Source organism: Macaca fascicularis, chromosome 8 (assembly GCF_037993035.2).
Source record: "Macaca fascicularis isolate 582-1 chromosome 8, T2T-MFA8v1.1".
NCBI lineage: Eukaryota > Metazoa > Chordata > Mammalia > Primates > Cercopithecidae > Macaca > Macaca fascicularis.
The window spans coordinates 154,677,525-154,693,130 of record NC_088382.1 but is presented as its reverse complement, the minus strand read 5'-3'; the positions used below and the strand labels follow the sequence as shown (position 1 = coordinate 154,693,130).

Below are 15,606 nucleotides of genomic sequence, written 5' to 3'. Positions count from 1 at the left end.
TTAGCCTTTCCAAAGGAGGCAGTCAGATATGCATCTACCTCAATGAGCAGAGGAATAATTTTGAATAGAATGGGAAGCAGGTTTGCCCTAAGCAGTTTCCAGCTTGAGTTTTCCTTAGTGATTTTGGGGGCCCAAGATATTTTCCTTTCAGAGTTCTTTGACCATTGGTGGTTCATATATTTTCTTCTGCACCTCCTCTGTCTCCTCTCCTGGCTCCCCTATTATGTGTGTATAGATGTGCTTAAAGATATTCCACACTTGCCTGAGGCTCCATTCATTTTTTAAAATTCTTTTTTCTCACAGTTTATCTTCAAGTTTATTGATTCTTCTGCCAGTTCAAATCTATTGTTGGCCCCACAAATTAATTGTTATTTCTGATTATTGTACTTTTCAACTTCAGAATTTCCATTTAGTTGCTTTTTAAATAATTTTTGTCTTTATTGATATTCTGTACTTGACAAGACATTGTCTTCATACCTAATTTTACTTCAGTCAGCATGGTTCATTGAGTTTTTGGAACATATTTATCATAGCTCCTTTGAAGTCTGTTAAATCTGACTTCTGGCCCCTCTCACAGGCAGTTTGTGTTCTTGCATTTTTCCTGTGTTATGGGTCACATTTTATTGTTATTTATTTATTTATTTATTTGCATGTCTCCTGCTTTTTTTGAAAACGGACATTTTAGGTAATACAGGAATTCTGGTTACTAGTTCCCCTCCCCCTTCTCTAGAGCTTGTTTTTGTTGTTTGCTGGTTTATTTGTTTTATGACTTCATGAGACTATTTCAGTGGCATACATTTTCTTCACCATGTGGAGCCTCGAGCATAATCAGAGTCATCCTGCAATGATAACCTTTTTGGCACAACTCTCTGTCTCTCTCCCTGATCTGCCTGTGAAGCTATCCACTTCAGATGGTATTACATCGTTCCCATTAGGGTCCACTAATTGCAGGCAGATTGCTCTGGTGTTTTTGACAGTGCCCTAGGGCAGTGGTTCCCAACTTTTTTGGCACCTGGGACCAGTTTTATAGAAGACAGTTTTCCATGGATTAGGTGAGAAGGGATGGTTCTGGGATGAAATGGTTTCACCTCAGATTATCTAGCAATAGGTTCTCATAAGGAGCACGCAACCTAGATCCCTTGCATGTGCAGTTCACAACAGGGTTCGTGCTCCTATGAGAATCCAGTGCTGTGGCTGATCGGCCAGGATGCAGAGCTCAGGGAGTAATGCTCGTTCACTCACCCACTGCTCACCTCCTGCTGTGCAGCCCAGTTCCAAACAGGCCATAGATCAAAACCGGTCCATGGCTTCGGGGTTGGGGACCCCTGCCTGAGGGCATGAATTGCTCAGTGGTCTGATCCAATTAAATTTGGGCAGGAGTATTGTTTAAAGTCCATCTTTGAGGTTTATTCTGACTCCAGAAGCTGTCTCTTTCCCTAGTTCTCTCTGATAAACCAGCTGACCTGTGGTTTAGTGTCTTATTAATTTAAAGAGCTATTCTTGAGAGTTACCCTAGACTTGAACCTCCCCCATGCTCTGTTTCAAATAAAGTCAGTTCTTTAAGGGAGAGCTTGAGAATTCTCTTATGGACTGCCTCTCCTCCTAGGCAAACTCTCAGAGCCACTTCCTTGGGCAGTGAGTGAGGCAGTAGTCTATGGTCTTCCCATTGTGGAACCTCTGCCTATGAGCAAGCTGGGGCCAGAGCAGTCAGGTCCCAAATAGTCTTAGCCTGCTGTGCCTCTGCCCTTGGAGAGAGGCTGAATGGAGGGAGCCCTTGTCCTGTCAGCCTTATTCACTGGAATTTAGCCTCTTTAACTTGGAGTTGGAGGGGATGAAAACTGCTGGTGAAACTAGGCCGCATAAAACTTAGAAACTAGGCCTCATAAAAAAAGAACTTAAAAAAATTAACACCAGGTGGCTCTGGATAGGGTCCCACCCTGCCTCAATAGGGTCCCACCCTGATAGGGTCCCACCCTGCCAATTCCGGGAAACAACCTCATGGGGTCCCACCCTGCCAATTCCGGGGGTCCCACCCTGCCTCGAAGTTCCCGGAATCAACAACTCCAGGAAAAAACCTCATAAGGTCCTGCTCTAACCAATTAGAACAAGACACCTTGCTCAAGCCATAGACAGACCCAATTACCACGCGCCTAAAGCTTTGTTTGAATTTCGCGCCCTAAGCTGTGTTTGAACTTATGTTTGCCTATATAAACAGCCTGTAACAAGCAGTCAGGGTCCCAGGGCCAACTTAGAGCTTAGGACCCTAGCGCGCTAGTAATAAATAACTCTCTGCTGTGAATCTCGTGTCGGTGATCCTTCGCGGCGACCCCTGCCCAGGAAGGAATCGACAGTTCGGTTCCAACATTTGGTGCATTGGCCGGGAAGTGGTGTCGTCCGAGGACCCCCGACCCATCCGGCAGAGACCCATCTGGCCCGGGCCACGGACTGCTGACTGAACGGACCTACCAGGTACTTTCGTTTTGTTCTGTCTGTCTTGCCGGCTAACTCTGAACTCTGGGGGTACTCCTTCTGAATTAAGTGGGGAAGGGGCACAGACGTGTCCGGCACCTTCCCACTTATGCCCCGGGGGACGCCCTGGCGGTAGTCTGGGAGAAGGCTAACGACTCAGTCAGCCTCCTCAAATCCGTAGGCAGGCCGCCCCTGCCGTCTGAATATTTTGTGATCTTGTGGCGCCACTCTCTGGCCGCGCGGCTTCTCCTTACTTGTCTGGTCTTTGTTTTTGTTACTTTCGTTTTGTCCTTGTTATACGTGGACGAAATAAGACAGACGTTGATGACTCCTTTGTCTCTGACCCTGACTCACTTCCCTGACGTTCGGGCTCGAGCCCACAACCTCTCCATAGAAGTCCATAAGAGGCGATGGCGAAAATTCTGCTCGTCCGAGTGGCCTACCCTCCATGTTTGGTGGCCCCAGGACGGAACATTTGACCTCCCAATTATCTTACAGGTTAAAGCAACAGTGATGAATCCTGGGCCACACGGACACCCAGACCAGGTGGCCTACATAATTACTTGGGAGGATCTGGTCCGAAACCCTCCCTCTTGGGTGAAACCCTTCCTCCATTCCCCTTCCCCATCCCAATCTACCCTCCTTGCCTTAGAAGCCCCAAAGAATCGGAATCCGGACCCGCATAAGCCAGTCCTCCCAGATGAACCCCAGAGGGACCTCCTCCTTCTTGACCCCCTGCCTCCTCCACCTCAAAACCCCCTTCTGAGACCTCCACCTTACGCTTCACCCTTGCCCCCTGTCTTGTCCCCAGCTCTTTCCTCTACCGCCTCGGCCCCTACCCTTTCTCCAACTTCTCCCTCGGCCCCTCCCTCCACCCCGTCTCCTTCTCCAGCCCCGCCCAAACTCACCCCTCGGACGCCGCCGCCAACACCTCCTCGTCTCCTCTTGCGGCGGACTGAGGACCCAGAAGGCCCTTCCACTTAGCAATCCTCCCTTTTTCCCCTCCGTACTGTCAATCGCACGGTCCAGTACTGGCCCTTCTCTGCCTCTGACCTCTACAACTAGAAAACCGATAACCCTTCCTTTTCCCAAGATCCCCAGGCCCTAACCTCGTTAATAAAATCCATTCTCCTCACTCACCAGCCCACTTAGGATAATTGCCAGCAACTCTTGCAGGTCCTCCTAACCATTAAAGAAAGGCAGCAAGTCCTCCTGGAGGCCCGGAAAAATGTGCCAGGACCAGGAGGCCTCCCAACCCAACTTCCCAATGAAATAGATGAGGGATTTCCCCTCACCCGCCCAGACTGGGACTATGAAACAGCACCAGGTAGGGAGAGTCTCCAAATCTATCGCCAGGCTCTGTTGGAGGGTCTCAAAGGGGCAGGAAAGCGCCCCACAAATTTGGCCAAGGTAAGGACCATAACTCAGGAAAGGGACGAAAGCCCGGCAGCCTTCATGGAAAGGCTTCTGGAAAGGTTCCAAATATATACCCCATTAGACCCAGAGGCCCTAGAACATAAGGCTACCGTAGCTATGGCATTCATAGACCAAGCTGCATTAAATATCAAAGGAAAACTCCAAAGACTAGATGGAATCCAAACCTATGGATTACAGGAATTGGTTAATGAGGCAGAAAAAGTGTATAATAAGAGAGAAAATCTCAACAAAGTTAGTTTAAAAATTGGTACAACCAATCCCCTTGGCTTAGCACCCTAATCTCCACCATCTTAGGACCCCTCATCCTGCTCACGCTCATCCTGACTTTCAGGCCATGCATACTCAACCGCTTACTCACCCTTATTAAAAATAGAATAAATATAGTACATGCTATAGTTCTGACCCAACAATACCAGACCCTCAGGACTGAAGAAGAGGCTCAAGATTGAGCCTCTGACACAAAAAGAGGAGGGAATGAAACTAGGCCGCATAAAACTTAGAAACTAGGCCTCATAAAAAAAGAACTTAAAAAAATTAACACCAGGTGGCTCTGGATAGGGTCCCACCCTGCCTCAATAGGGTCCCACCCTGATAGGGTCCCACCCTGCCAATTCCGGGAAACAACCTCATGGGGTCCCACCCTGCCAATTCCGGGGGTCCCACCCTGCCTCGAAGTTCCCGGAATCAACAACTCCAGGAAAAAACCTCATAAGGTCCTGCTCTAACCAATTAGAACAAGACACCTTGCTCAAGCCATAGACAGACCCAATTACCACGCGCCTAAAGCTTTGTTTGAATTTCGCGCCCTAAGCTGTGTTTGAACTTATGTTTGCCTATATAAACAGCCTGTAACAAGCAGTCAGGGTCCCAGGGCCAACTTAGAGCTTAGGACCCTAGCGCGCTAGTAATAAATAACTCTCTGCTGTGAATCTCGTGTCGGTGATCTTTCGCGGCGACCCCTGCCCAGGAAGGAATCGACAGTTCGGTTCCAACACTGGAGGCCTATCCTACTGGTGAGATATGGTAAGCTTTCATTGGAAACTGAGGGGAGAGGGAGCCCCTTCTTGGCCACATCTGCCTAGAGTGGACCATCTGTTGTACTGAGCTGGGGGTGAGGGAGGGGGTGGAGCAGGTTGTGATTCAAATGCCACAACCTCTCCAGGAAAGAGGCTGGTGGGGGGAAGAGAGAGGGAAGTGAGAGAGAAGATGGAGGAGAAGAGGGGGAGAACAAAACGAGGAATTCTACATACTCTCCCTATTCTTACCAAATTGTAGTAGAATTTCTTGCATAAATATTTCTTCCTCTGCTCTTTTCCCTCAGGGCAATTGCTAGAGACTTTAAATGGTTGTTTGGTTTGTTTTTTTCTTTTTAAATAGTTCTTGCTTTGTTTTGCAAGAAGTGAATCCACTGAATTCCAGTTTATACTGTTATCCAGGAAGTGGAATTTTCAAGCTTTTATTTCTGAATAATATTTCTGGTGGATGTAGAATTCTAGCATGGCAGTTGTTTTCTTCAAAATTAAAAAATGTCCTTTTGTGTGTTGTTTTCCACCTCTAAAATCACAAAGTCAGCTTTCAGTCTTATTGTTACCTTGAAGATAATATGTCTTTCCTCGTGCTGTTTTTTGATATTTTTTTCCTCAGGTATTCAGTAGTTTTGACTGTGTTATACCCAGGTGTGGTTTTCTTTGTATCTTAGGATTCTCAGAGCTTCTTGAATATGTGGTGATATGGTATGACTCTTGTGTTCCTACCCAAATCTCATCTTGAATTGTACTCTCATAATTCCCATGTGTTGTGGGAGGGACCGGGTGGGAGATAACTGAATCATGGAGCGGTTTCTCCCATACTGTTCTTGTGGTAGTGAATAAATCTCACAAGATCTGATGGTTTGATAAGGGGAAGCTCATTTCACTTAATTCTCATTCTGTCTCGTCTGCTGCAATGTAAGACCTGCCTTTCACTTTCCGCCATAATTGTGAGACCTCCCCAGCCATTTTGCTAAGGCTGGTCTTGAACTCCTGGGCTCAGGCAATCCACCTGCCTCAGCCTTCCAAACTGCTGGGATTACAGGCTTGAGTCACATGCCTGGCTGATTTGTTTTGTTTTTGTATTTAGAGATGGGGTCTTGCTATGTTGCCCAGGCTGGCCTCTAACTCCTGGTTGCAAGCCATCCTCTTGCCTGAGTCTCTCGAGTAGCTGGGGCTATAGATGTGTGCCACTACACCCAGCTCTCATTTTTAGTTTCAATTTTATTTTATTTTTTTCTTTTCTTTCCTTCCTTTCTTTTTTTTTTTTTTTTTTTTTTTTTTTTTTTTTTGAGATGGAGTCTTGCTCTGTCACCCAGGCTGGAGTGCAGTGGCGCGATCTCAGCTCACTGCAAGCTCCGCCTCCCAGGTTCATGCCATTCTCCTGCCTCAGCCACCCGAGTAGCTGAGACTAAAGACACCCGCCACCACGCCCGGCTAATGTTTTTGTATTTTTTAGTGGAGACGGGGTTTCACCGTGTTAGCCAAGATAGTCTTGATCTCCTGACCTCGTGATCCGCCCACCTCAGCCTCCCAAAGTGCTGTGATCATAGGCGTGAGCCACAGCACCCGCCTTCTTTTTTTTTTTTTTTTTTTTTTTTTTTGATGGAGAACCCTCGCTCTGTCACCCAAGCTGGAGTGCAGTGGCACAATCTTGGCTTACTGCAACCTCCACCTCCCAGATTCAAGCAATTCTCCTGCCTCAGCCTCCCAAGTAACTGGGATTACTGGTGCTTGCCACCATAGCTTTCATTTTCTGCAGGTGAATCATTTTTAGTTTCCTGATTAGTCACTTTGGCCAGTTTTGTTGTTGTGTTCTCATTTTCTCTTTTATTTGCATTCTTCTCTGAAGATTTGTACCTTCCTCCTTTTCTGGGTTTCATTCCCACTTTTGCAGAAACAGTTTAGCTAACAACCTCACCAATCTCCTCCTGGGCTCTTCTTCCTTCCCTGCCCTTTCAGCTGAGCTGACCCTCCTCTTGGGCATCTTGGTAGCAGGGAGGGCATGTGGCAGGGGCCTGTGGGATGCAGTTTGCCAAGAGCCCTCCTGAAGCTGGGCTGCCTACTGTTGCTCCATACACTGCCCATGCCACTGGGACCCCTGTGGGTTTGTTTCTATCATGTATTTTCTCTCTTGATCTCTTATTTTTTCTTTTTTTTCCCCACATGCTTTCTGATACTTGAGTGGGGTGTGTGTTGTGTGTTTGAGATGAGATTTCTCTATGCTTACCAGGCTGGTCTGGAATGTCCAGGCTCAAGCAATTCTCCCACCTCAGCCTCCCAAGTCTCTGGGATTAAAGGCATGCACCACTGTGCCAGCTCTGAGTGTTAATTATTATAGATAAAAAGGCATAGAGGCTCTGTATGATATCCTCTTGAGAGGATTAAGTCTCCTTTTGACAGGAAGATAACATGCCATTGGATCATCTTATCAAAGGTTGGTCCTAGGCTTTATTAAGGCTGGTAGAAAAAAGAAAGTCCTACTCATTGGTCACCTTTGAGGAAAGCTAGGAAACTGATTCATCACTCTGAAAACTGGTAAATAAAAGAATCGAACATTCTGCCTTTACTAGATGTATTGTACATCTAGTATTGGGTACAATACTAGAAAGGCAGGATACCCAATTGATGACAAGAAGTTTAACTTCATGGAAATTTTGGCTAAAAAACCAAGGAATGACAGAACTGAAACATCACTATTTCGCAATCCCAAATTTGAAAGTGAATCTAGATAATGACCATTAAGTATGTTAACATCACATGAAAAAATACAACCAGATGTTTTATACCTCTTGATAGAAAAATATAACACTTATGAAGGTTTTTTTCTTTTTTTTTTTTTTTTTTTTGTTTTTTTGGTCCTAAAAAACCTGAACCTAAGGTATTATCTAAATAATCTAAATAGAGAAATGATTGACGCTACTACCACATCTTCTCCCTACCCTGCACTAAGAATACCTAACAGCAAGGCATCGTATATTTAGGGCAAAACCCAGGAAATTGCCTCAAAAGAAACCAAAGCTGAGCAAATACAGCTCAGTTTTTAGTATTTAGGGGTGCTGTGACCTTATAATCATCTCACTTAAGTACCTTTCCAGTTAACAAGTACACTCATACGCAGAGGTCCCAAGCATCTTTTTATTGTGTCATTTGAAAATACACACAGCTGACCAGGCGTGGTGGCTCACACCTGTACTCCCAGCACTTTGGGAGGCCAAGGTGGGCGAATCACATGTGGTCAGGAGTTCAAGATCAGCCTGACCAACATGGAGAAACCCTGTCTCTACTAAAAATACAAAATTAGCCAGGCATGGTGGTGTATGCCTATAATCCCAGCTACTCGGGAGGCTGAGGCAGGAGGATCACTTGAACCCAGAAGGATCACTTGAACCCAGGAGGCAGAGGTTGTGGTGAGTCAAGATTGTGCCATTGCACCCCAGCCTGGGCAACAAGAGCAAAAAAACTCCGTCTCAGAAAAAAAAAAAAAAGAGAGAAAGAAAGAAAATACACACAGCCAACCAAGGATCACCAGATATCTGAGGGAAATGGCAACATGAACTTTAGTGTGAGATGTTGGTTCTTGTCTTATGGATGACTCTGTCTTGTGGTTTCTCATTTTGTTCACATTTATTTTGTCTCCTCCCCAGCAAAATAACACCTAATAGAATCATCTTTTAGACTTTAGTCCTGAAACTACCTTGAGGACTCAACTCCTCAGATACCTCAGAAATTTTTCTCCCTAAATTCAGGATGTTTATCTTCTAGGACACTGTTTGTAGGTTTTAGAGTAAATTATGAAGTTTGCTTTTTTCCTTTCATACTCTGAATGGCAAAATCAGTCCCTCTGTAGTACCGTGAGTAGTTCATGGAAATCTATTAAGATTACTTAGCCCTATTTTATTTTATTATTTTTTTATTTATTTTATTGTATTTTATTATTTTATTTTTTGAGACAGTCTAGCTCTGTCACCCAGGCTAGAGTGCAGTGGCACAATCTTGTCTTACTGCAACCTCCACCTCCTGAGTTCAAGCTATTCTCCTGCCTCAGCCTCCCAAGTAGCTGGGATTAGAAGCACCCACCACCATGCCCAGCTAAATTTTGGATTTTTAGTAGAGATGTGGTTTTGCCATGTTGGCCATGCTGGTCTGGAACTCCTGACCTCAGGTGATCCACCCACCTTGGCCTCCCAAAGTGCTGGGATTACAAGCGTGATCCACTGCACCCAGCCATATTTAGCCCAATTTTAGAGCTCATCCAGTTAGTATTTTTAGCTCAGTCTCCCTATTCAAGCAGTGCAGTTTCAAGGAGCATCCCATTATAACTAATGATAACCACCATTTGCAAAAGGGAGATTCCATTGTTATTTTGTAGTATCTCAACATAGGGCTGTCCTTTTACTGTTCTGACCTCAGTTATCCTTCCCACAGTCTTTGTATCTATGTGACTTAGTGCTTGTTTTTTTGTTTGCTTCGTTGGTTGGTTTTGGATTTTTATTTTTAATAAGCTTGCTTTCATTGGGTCTCAGAATTCAGTTTTATAGTTTTTACAAATTTTTGGACACTTTTGTTCACTGGAAATGTGGGATTTGGGAGTGTTGTGTATACTTGGCCTGAGTAGGTTGCTGCTTTTTTCTGTTTTTCCTGATTTGCTTCTGTGAAACCAAGTTGTCCAGATCAAATAGTTTTTTTTCATCATCTATTGCACTGATGTACACTTCATTCATTATGAGTCATTTATCACTTATTTTCAACAACTATTTGAATATGCTATATGTAAGCCATAAGAAGATACCTTGTTTACAAAGTATGCAGCAATGACATGAATAGTGGAGGCAGCCTCCAATTCCTCCTTCCTGATGACCCTCCTCAAATCCTTTCTCAGATCTTGCCTTTCCTACTCCATGTGTTCCTGGTCAGCCTAGTTGCAGATTTAAGCCTTTGACCTTGGGCATATTACCTTCCTTCTTCCTCCCCACACCAGGGTTCATTGCTTTACCAGCATGCTTCTCTTTTTCCTCTTCCCAAGGGGGTCATATTTGTTGCTTTTTTAAAATTTGCATTCTGAGTGTCAGTGTTATCCTACAAGATACTTGTTTGATATAAATATTCCTGCTTATTCTCTAATTCTTCCTCCCATAGTAGAATGCAAGTGTTTCACTTTTTTTTTTTTTTTCATTCTTTCAGGCTATGATTCTATGATTGAAAAAGAGGAATTGATTCCAAAGCAGGAAATTTCTGAAGAATTGGAATCCCAGAGAGCAAAATCAGAAGATCATGTAAGGAATATTTTTAAGGAAACTGAAGAGATGAGTAAAACTGAGGGAAAGTTAGAGAATTGCTGGAGAAAATATGCAGTAGAAGGAGTTAAGAACTCCTTTTCCCAGAAGAACAATTTCAGAGCAATTACTATGAGATGTGTGAAAACCCTCTCTAGAGAGAATGGCCACAAGTTCAATGCTGTTGGAGAAAACTGCATTACAGACTCAAATCTTGACAAACATGTTAGAATGTCTAGAGAGAAGAGTCTCCATCCAAGAGTGTCAAGTGTAGAAAACTTGAAACAACCTGAGGACCTCACTAACCTCCAGAGTTTCCAGTTAGGAGAAAGAGCCTGTCAGACAGCTGTGTTAGTGAAAGTACCCAGACAGAGTTCAGTTCTTAGTGAGAATCAGAGGATGAACAATCCAGACAGACCATTTGAGCATACTGGGCATGGAAAAACTTTCAATCAGAACACAGCTTTTAACCAGCACCAGAGAATTCATAGTGGAGAGAAGCCCTATGAGTGCAATGAATGTGGAAAAGCTTTTAGTCGGCCCTCTATCCTCAGTAAACATCAGAGAATCCACAATGGTAAGAAACCCTACACATGTGAGGATTGTGGCAAATCTTTCAGTGCTCACTCATACTTTATTCAGCACTGTAAAATTCACACTGGACAAAAGCCCTATGAGTGTATTAAATGTGGGAAAGCTTTTAGTACACATTCATCTTATATTCGACATCTAAAAATTCATACAGGAGAGAAACCTCATGAGTGTAATCAGTGTGAAAAAGCCTTTAGTCATAGCTCTAATCTAATTCATCATCAGAGAATTCATAGTGGAGAGAAACCTTACAAGTGCAGAGAATGCGGGAAAGCCTTCAACAGAAAATCACACCTTATTCAACATCAGAGAATTCATTCTGGAGAGAAACCTTATGACTGTGAGGAGTGTGGCAAAGCCTTCAGTACACGATTATCTTTCATTCAGCATCAGAGAATCCATACAGGAGAAAAGCCCTATGAATGTAATGAGTGTGGAAAATCCTTTAGCCTGAACCGAACTCTTACTGTCCATCAGAGAATTCACACTGGAGAGAAACCTTATAGGTGTAATGAATGTGGGAAATCCTTTAGTCAACGCTCACAAGTTATTCAACATAAGAGAATTCATACTGGAGAGAAACCTTATATCAGCAATGAGTGTGGAAAATCATTTGGCGCTCGTCTATCCCTTATCCAGCATCAGATAGTTCACACTGGAGAGAAACCTTATGGTTGTAGTGTGTGTGGGAAAACCTTTAGTCAAAAGGAACATCTTATTCAGCATCAGCGAATTCACACAGGAGAGAAACCGTATGAATGTAGTGAGTGTGGAAAAGCTTTCAGCCAGAGTTTTAATCTTATTCACCATCAAAGAACACACAATGGCGAGAAGCCCTATGAATGTAATGAATGTGATAAAGCCTTCAGTGTGCTTTCTTCCCTTGTTCAGCATCAGAGAATACATAATGGAAAGAAACCCTATGAGTGTCACAAATGTGGGAAGGCCTTTAGCCAGGGGTCACACCTTATTCAACATCAGAGGAGTCACACTGGTGAGAAACCCTATGAGTGTAATGAGTGTGGGAAAACCTTTGGACAGATATCCACCCTAATTAAGCATAAGAGAACACACAATGGAGAGAAGCCCTATGAGTGCAGTGACTGTGGGAAGGCCTTCAGCCAGAGTGCACACCTTATCCGCCATCGAAGAATTCACACTGGAGAGAATCCCTATGAGTGCAGTGACTGTGGGAAGGCCTTCAATATTCGCTCCTCTCTCATTCAGCATCAGAGAATTCATACTGGTGAGAAACCTTATGAATGTAGTGAGTGTGGCAAGGCATTCAGTCAGCATTCACAATTTATCCAACATCAGAGAATTCACACTGGAGAGAAACCCTATGTATGCACTGAATGTGGAAAATCCTTCCGACAAAGGTCTCACCTTACTCGACATCAGAGAATTCACAGTGGGGAGCGACCTTAAACGTAATCAATGTGGAAAAACCTCAGTCAGAGAATAACTCTTAGTAGTCATGAGAAAATCCACACAATTCACATTAGAGAGCAAGCCTATGAATGTAGTAAGTGTGGGGAACTCTAGTGCACAGTCATCTTTCATTCAACATTGTACGGTTCACAATGGAGAGTAACTGATTAGTCTATAAATTCTTCACAGTTATACAAGAGTCATGCTGGTGAGAAATGAGTCACTTTATGGTTTTCCTTTTAGAGATTCAGCTCTTAAGGGATTTCACTCTCCCAGTGAGCTGCTTACTAAAGGCAGGCTACTGAAGTGTGTAGTGACAGTCCCACAATAGCACACCTTGTTTCAGATTCAGAGGATGGGCCCCCTTCTTGAGCCCTGTAGATATGTGAAACTTAATTATTTAGATGCATTTCATAGCACCAGACCTTAAGGTACAGTTAGGTATTTCACTTGAGACCACTTGCTTTTCTTTCTTTCTTTCTTTCTTTTTTTCTTTCTTTTTTTTTTTTTTTTTTTTTTTTTTGTATCATTTATTTCAACTTCAGAGAAAGTAGTTGAGATCCTTGCACTTCCAAGTGTGATGGAACCAGGCTGGGGTTTTCTTTGTTTGTTTGGGCCCCTTCAAAATGTTTTTATTTTGTGATAAGGAGTATGGTACCTTAAGCTTCAGAAGTATTATTTTTCAACATCAGATAATTCACAGGGAAGAGAAACATGATTATAAGCAAAAGTTGTTAAGAAATAAGGTGAGTCTTTGTGTAGATTAAAATAGTTGAGACCTTGCTAAAAAGTCAAATAACACTGTACTCCACCTCCAGGTTTCCAAGAGTTAAGATGCTGCCAGCAAGGAGCTTGCAGTCTTGTAGCTGGCCCAATATATCCAACTAATTCAAAATGGGATATTGTACATTTTACTGTAGAAGACTATGTGCTCACAAACGAGATGTTCCCAATAAGTCCTGCTCTTGCAAACGAAGCAGGGCGTTCCTTCCCTGCAAACAGGGAGGACAAAGGAGCCAACTGCAAACAGCAGACCCTGGGGGCTGATTTATGTGTAAACATCTTGAAAATCCAGAAAGTCAGGGAAGGGTCAGAAAAACAACAATGTGTCTTGTGACTTGGCAACATTCCACAAACGGCTGTATAAAATAAAGCAGAGCGTGTTGTTCGGGGGGGCCGCCATGTTTGTCTCGTCCTGTGTTGTCTTGTGTGTTCATTCCTTTGTTTAGGAAACACACGGACCCCAACAGTTTACTTAAATAGGATTTGGTAGATGGGTTTTCTAGATGTGTTGTCATGAAGAAAATTCAGGAAAATGTCCAAGAATGGGAGCCTGTGGCTTATGTCTTCACTTACCCATCACAGAGAGCTATGTTCCACTGCAAGAACAGAGTTCTTGTCTTTTCCTGAGGTGACTGGAAACCTTAATCTCCTGAAGTTAAGTCAAAACTCAATGTCAACTCACCCCGCTCTCTTGCCTGCAGGCTGAGCCAGGGACTTAGAGCTTGTTACCCAATTACAACTTCTAGAGAACTTTCAAGAAGGAAGCAAAAAGAAATCAGTTTCCCCCAAGGATCTCTTCTTTGAGGTTCCATCAAGAGATGACAAAAGGGAGCTGGACACAGTGGCTCATGCCTGTAATCCCAGCACTTTGGGAGGCTGAGGCAGGCAGGTCAAGAGATCAAGAGCATCCTGGCCAACATGGTGAAACCCCATTTCTACAAAATACAAAAATTAGCTGGGCATGGTGGTGGAAGCCTGCAGTCCCAGCTACTTGGGATGCTGTAACCTTGAACTCCTGGGCTCAAGCAATTCCCCTGCCTCAACTTCATGAGTAGCAGGGACCACAGGTGTGTACCACCACACTCGCCTCTCCTGGCTGCTTAACCAATTACATTGAAATTGAGAGGAGAAAGGCATTTTCAGTTTCTTTAGTTAATAAAAAGAAGCCATTTCTGGAGGAGTTTTATGCCTGTACCAGCAGAGGTTCAGCCTTCCAGGAATCTCATCATGATCCATACTGCTGACAGGCCTTTGTCACCTGAAGCATTCTCAAAACAAGGAGACTGACATTAAACAGGACAATTGTGAGTTCCACTTAGTAAGCATCATACATATCTTACAACTCATTCTGAAGACTCCTTTATTCTTGCTCTTCCCAGAGAGCTACTGTGTTTAGTCATGCTCACTATACTCACAAAAGAATAAGTGGCATATTTGCAGGTCACCCTGGGATGTAGTGAAGGAAAGTTGTTTCCTTATAGTTCTCTCCCACTTGTGCTATGTAGTAAATAGATGGTGTCTCCTACCCCTCATATCTCTATGCATCAGCAATTTTCACCACAGGCTATGTCAGTTGTGACAGAAGAGTACTTTGGTGGCCATACTTTGTTGACATTATTTGCTCCTCATTGAACTGGTAGAGTTCACAGTAGTTGATGGTCTACTCCCTGCCATATGTTTATAGCCTGACTGGACTTGAGAGGCAGAGATGGGGGATGTAGAGAAGGGCCCTGGTCTGTCTTCAAAATCATGCTCCAGGATCTGCCCAAGACATCACAGCAGTGAGGCAGTAGGCTGTGAGGACAACCAGGTTCACGTATGGGTGTTGGAGTGGAATATTCAACATAGTTAATTCAGTTGTCTGACTTGCCAGAATATCGGGTTACTAAGTGAAAATCCCAGAGAATTTGCTCAGCCTTTGCTACAAGGAGAAGGGACTCCCTAGGCAGTGAAGGCAGGTGCTGATGGTCATAAGAGTGTTTTTACTTTTTCCTCCATGTCTGTCTGTCCTGCAGCATTTCCACTGATGCATGCTATTGTGGACTCCTTAGGTTGACCTTGGCCTTGACCTCCACCACTAACTTTTGACCCAAAACTGAAGATGTGCATCAGAAAGGGACAGATTTGGTCTTTCTGCTGTGAAAAGTATTCTGCCTTAGTGCCTGCTAATTTGTTGTGCTTTGTCCTGTGCTGTCAATCTTCCCCACCAGTTGTTAAGGTTAATTTGTGTTTTATACGTGTATTCACACACATTAGAATGTAATCGGTGAATTCCATTATTGCCCATTTTCATGTAGGGTGAGAGGCACTTTGTATTGTTGGGAATCTGTAAGATCTTTAGGACTAAAACTCCTGCCTCTAATCCCAATTTCTGAGGCCCTGACTCTCCAGGCAGCACGACTGAGTTGGATTTGTCTCTGCCATAAAACCTGCCAAGGCTTCTTCATCACCCAAAACACTCCCATGACTAACCTGTATGAAAAGAGGGGCAAAGGTCATTATTAATCACAGACATGCAAAATGATATTGCATGATGTCATTTTACCCTCACTAGGTTGGCAAAAATTAAAAATCTGACAGAGAATGACACC

At 43.8% G+C, this 15,606-nt stretch overlaps 1 protein-coding gene across 27 annotated transcripts in view; it reads left to right on the top strand.

Moving 5' to 3' along the window:
• Window positions 1-13,424, top strand: part of LOC102122229 (uncharacterized) — a 60,359-nt gene extending 46,935 nt beyond the window's left edge. For all 27 annotated transcript variants that reach the window (XM_073999915.1, XM_073999903.1, XM_073999916.1 and 24 more), the window contains one exon: window positions 10,119-13,424. In XM_073999915.1, the coding sequence (XP_073856016.1) occupies window positions 10,119-12,229 (2,111 nt within the window). In that variant the 3' untranslated portion in view covers window positions 12,230-13,424. The remainder of the gene's footprint in view (window positions 1-10,118) is intronic.
• The last annotated feature ends 2,182 nt before the right edge of the window (window positions 13,425-15,606 follow it).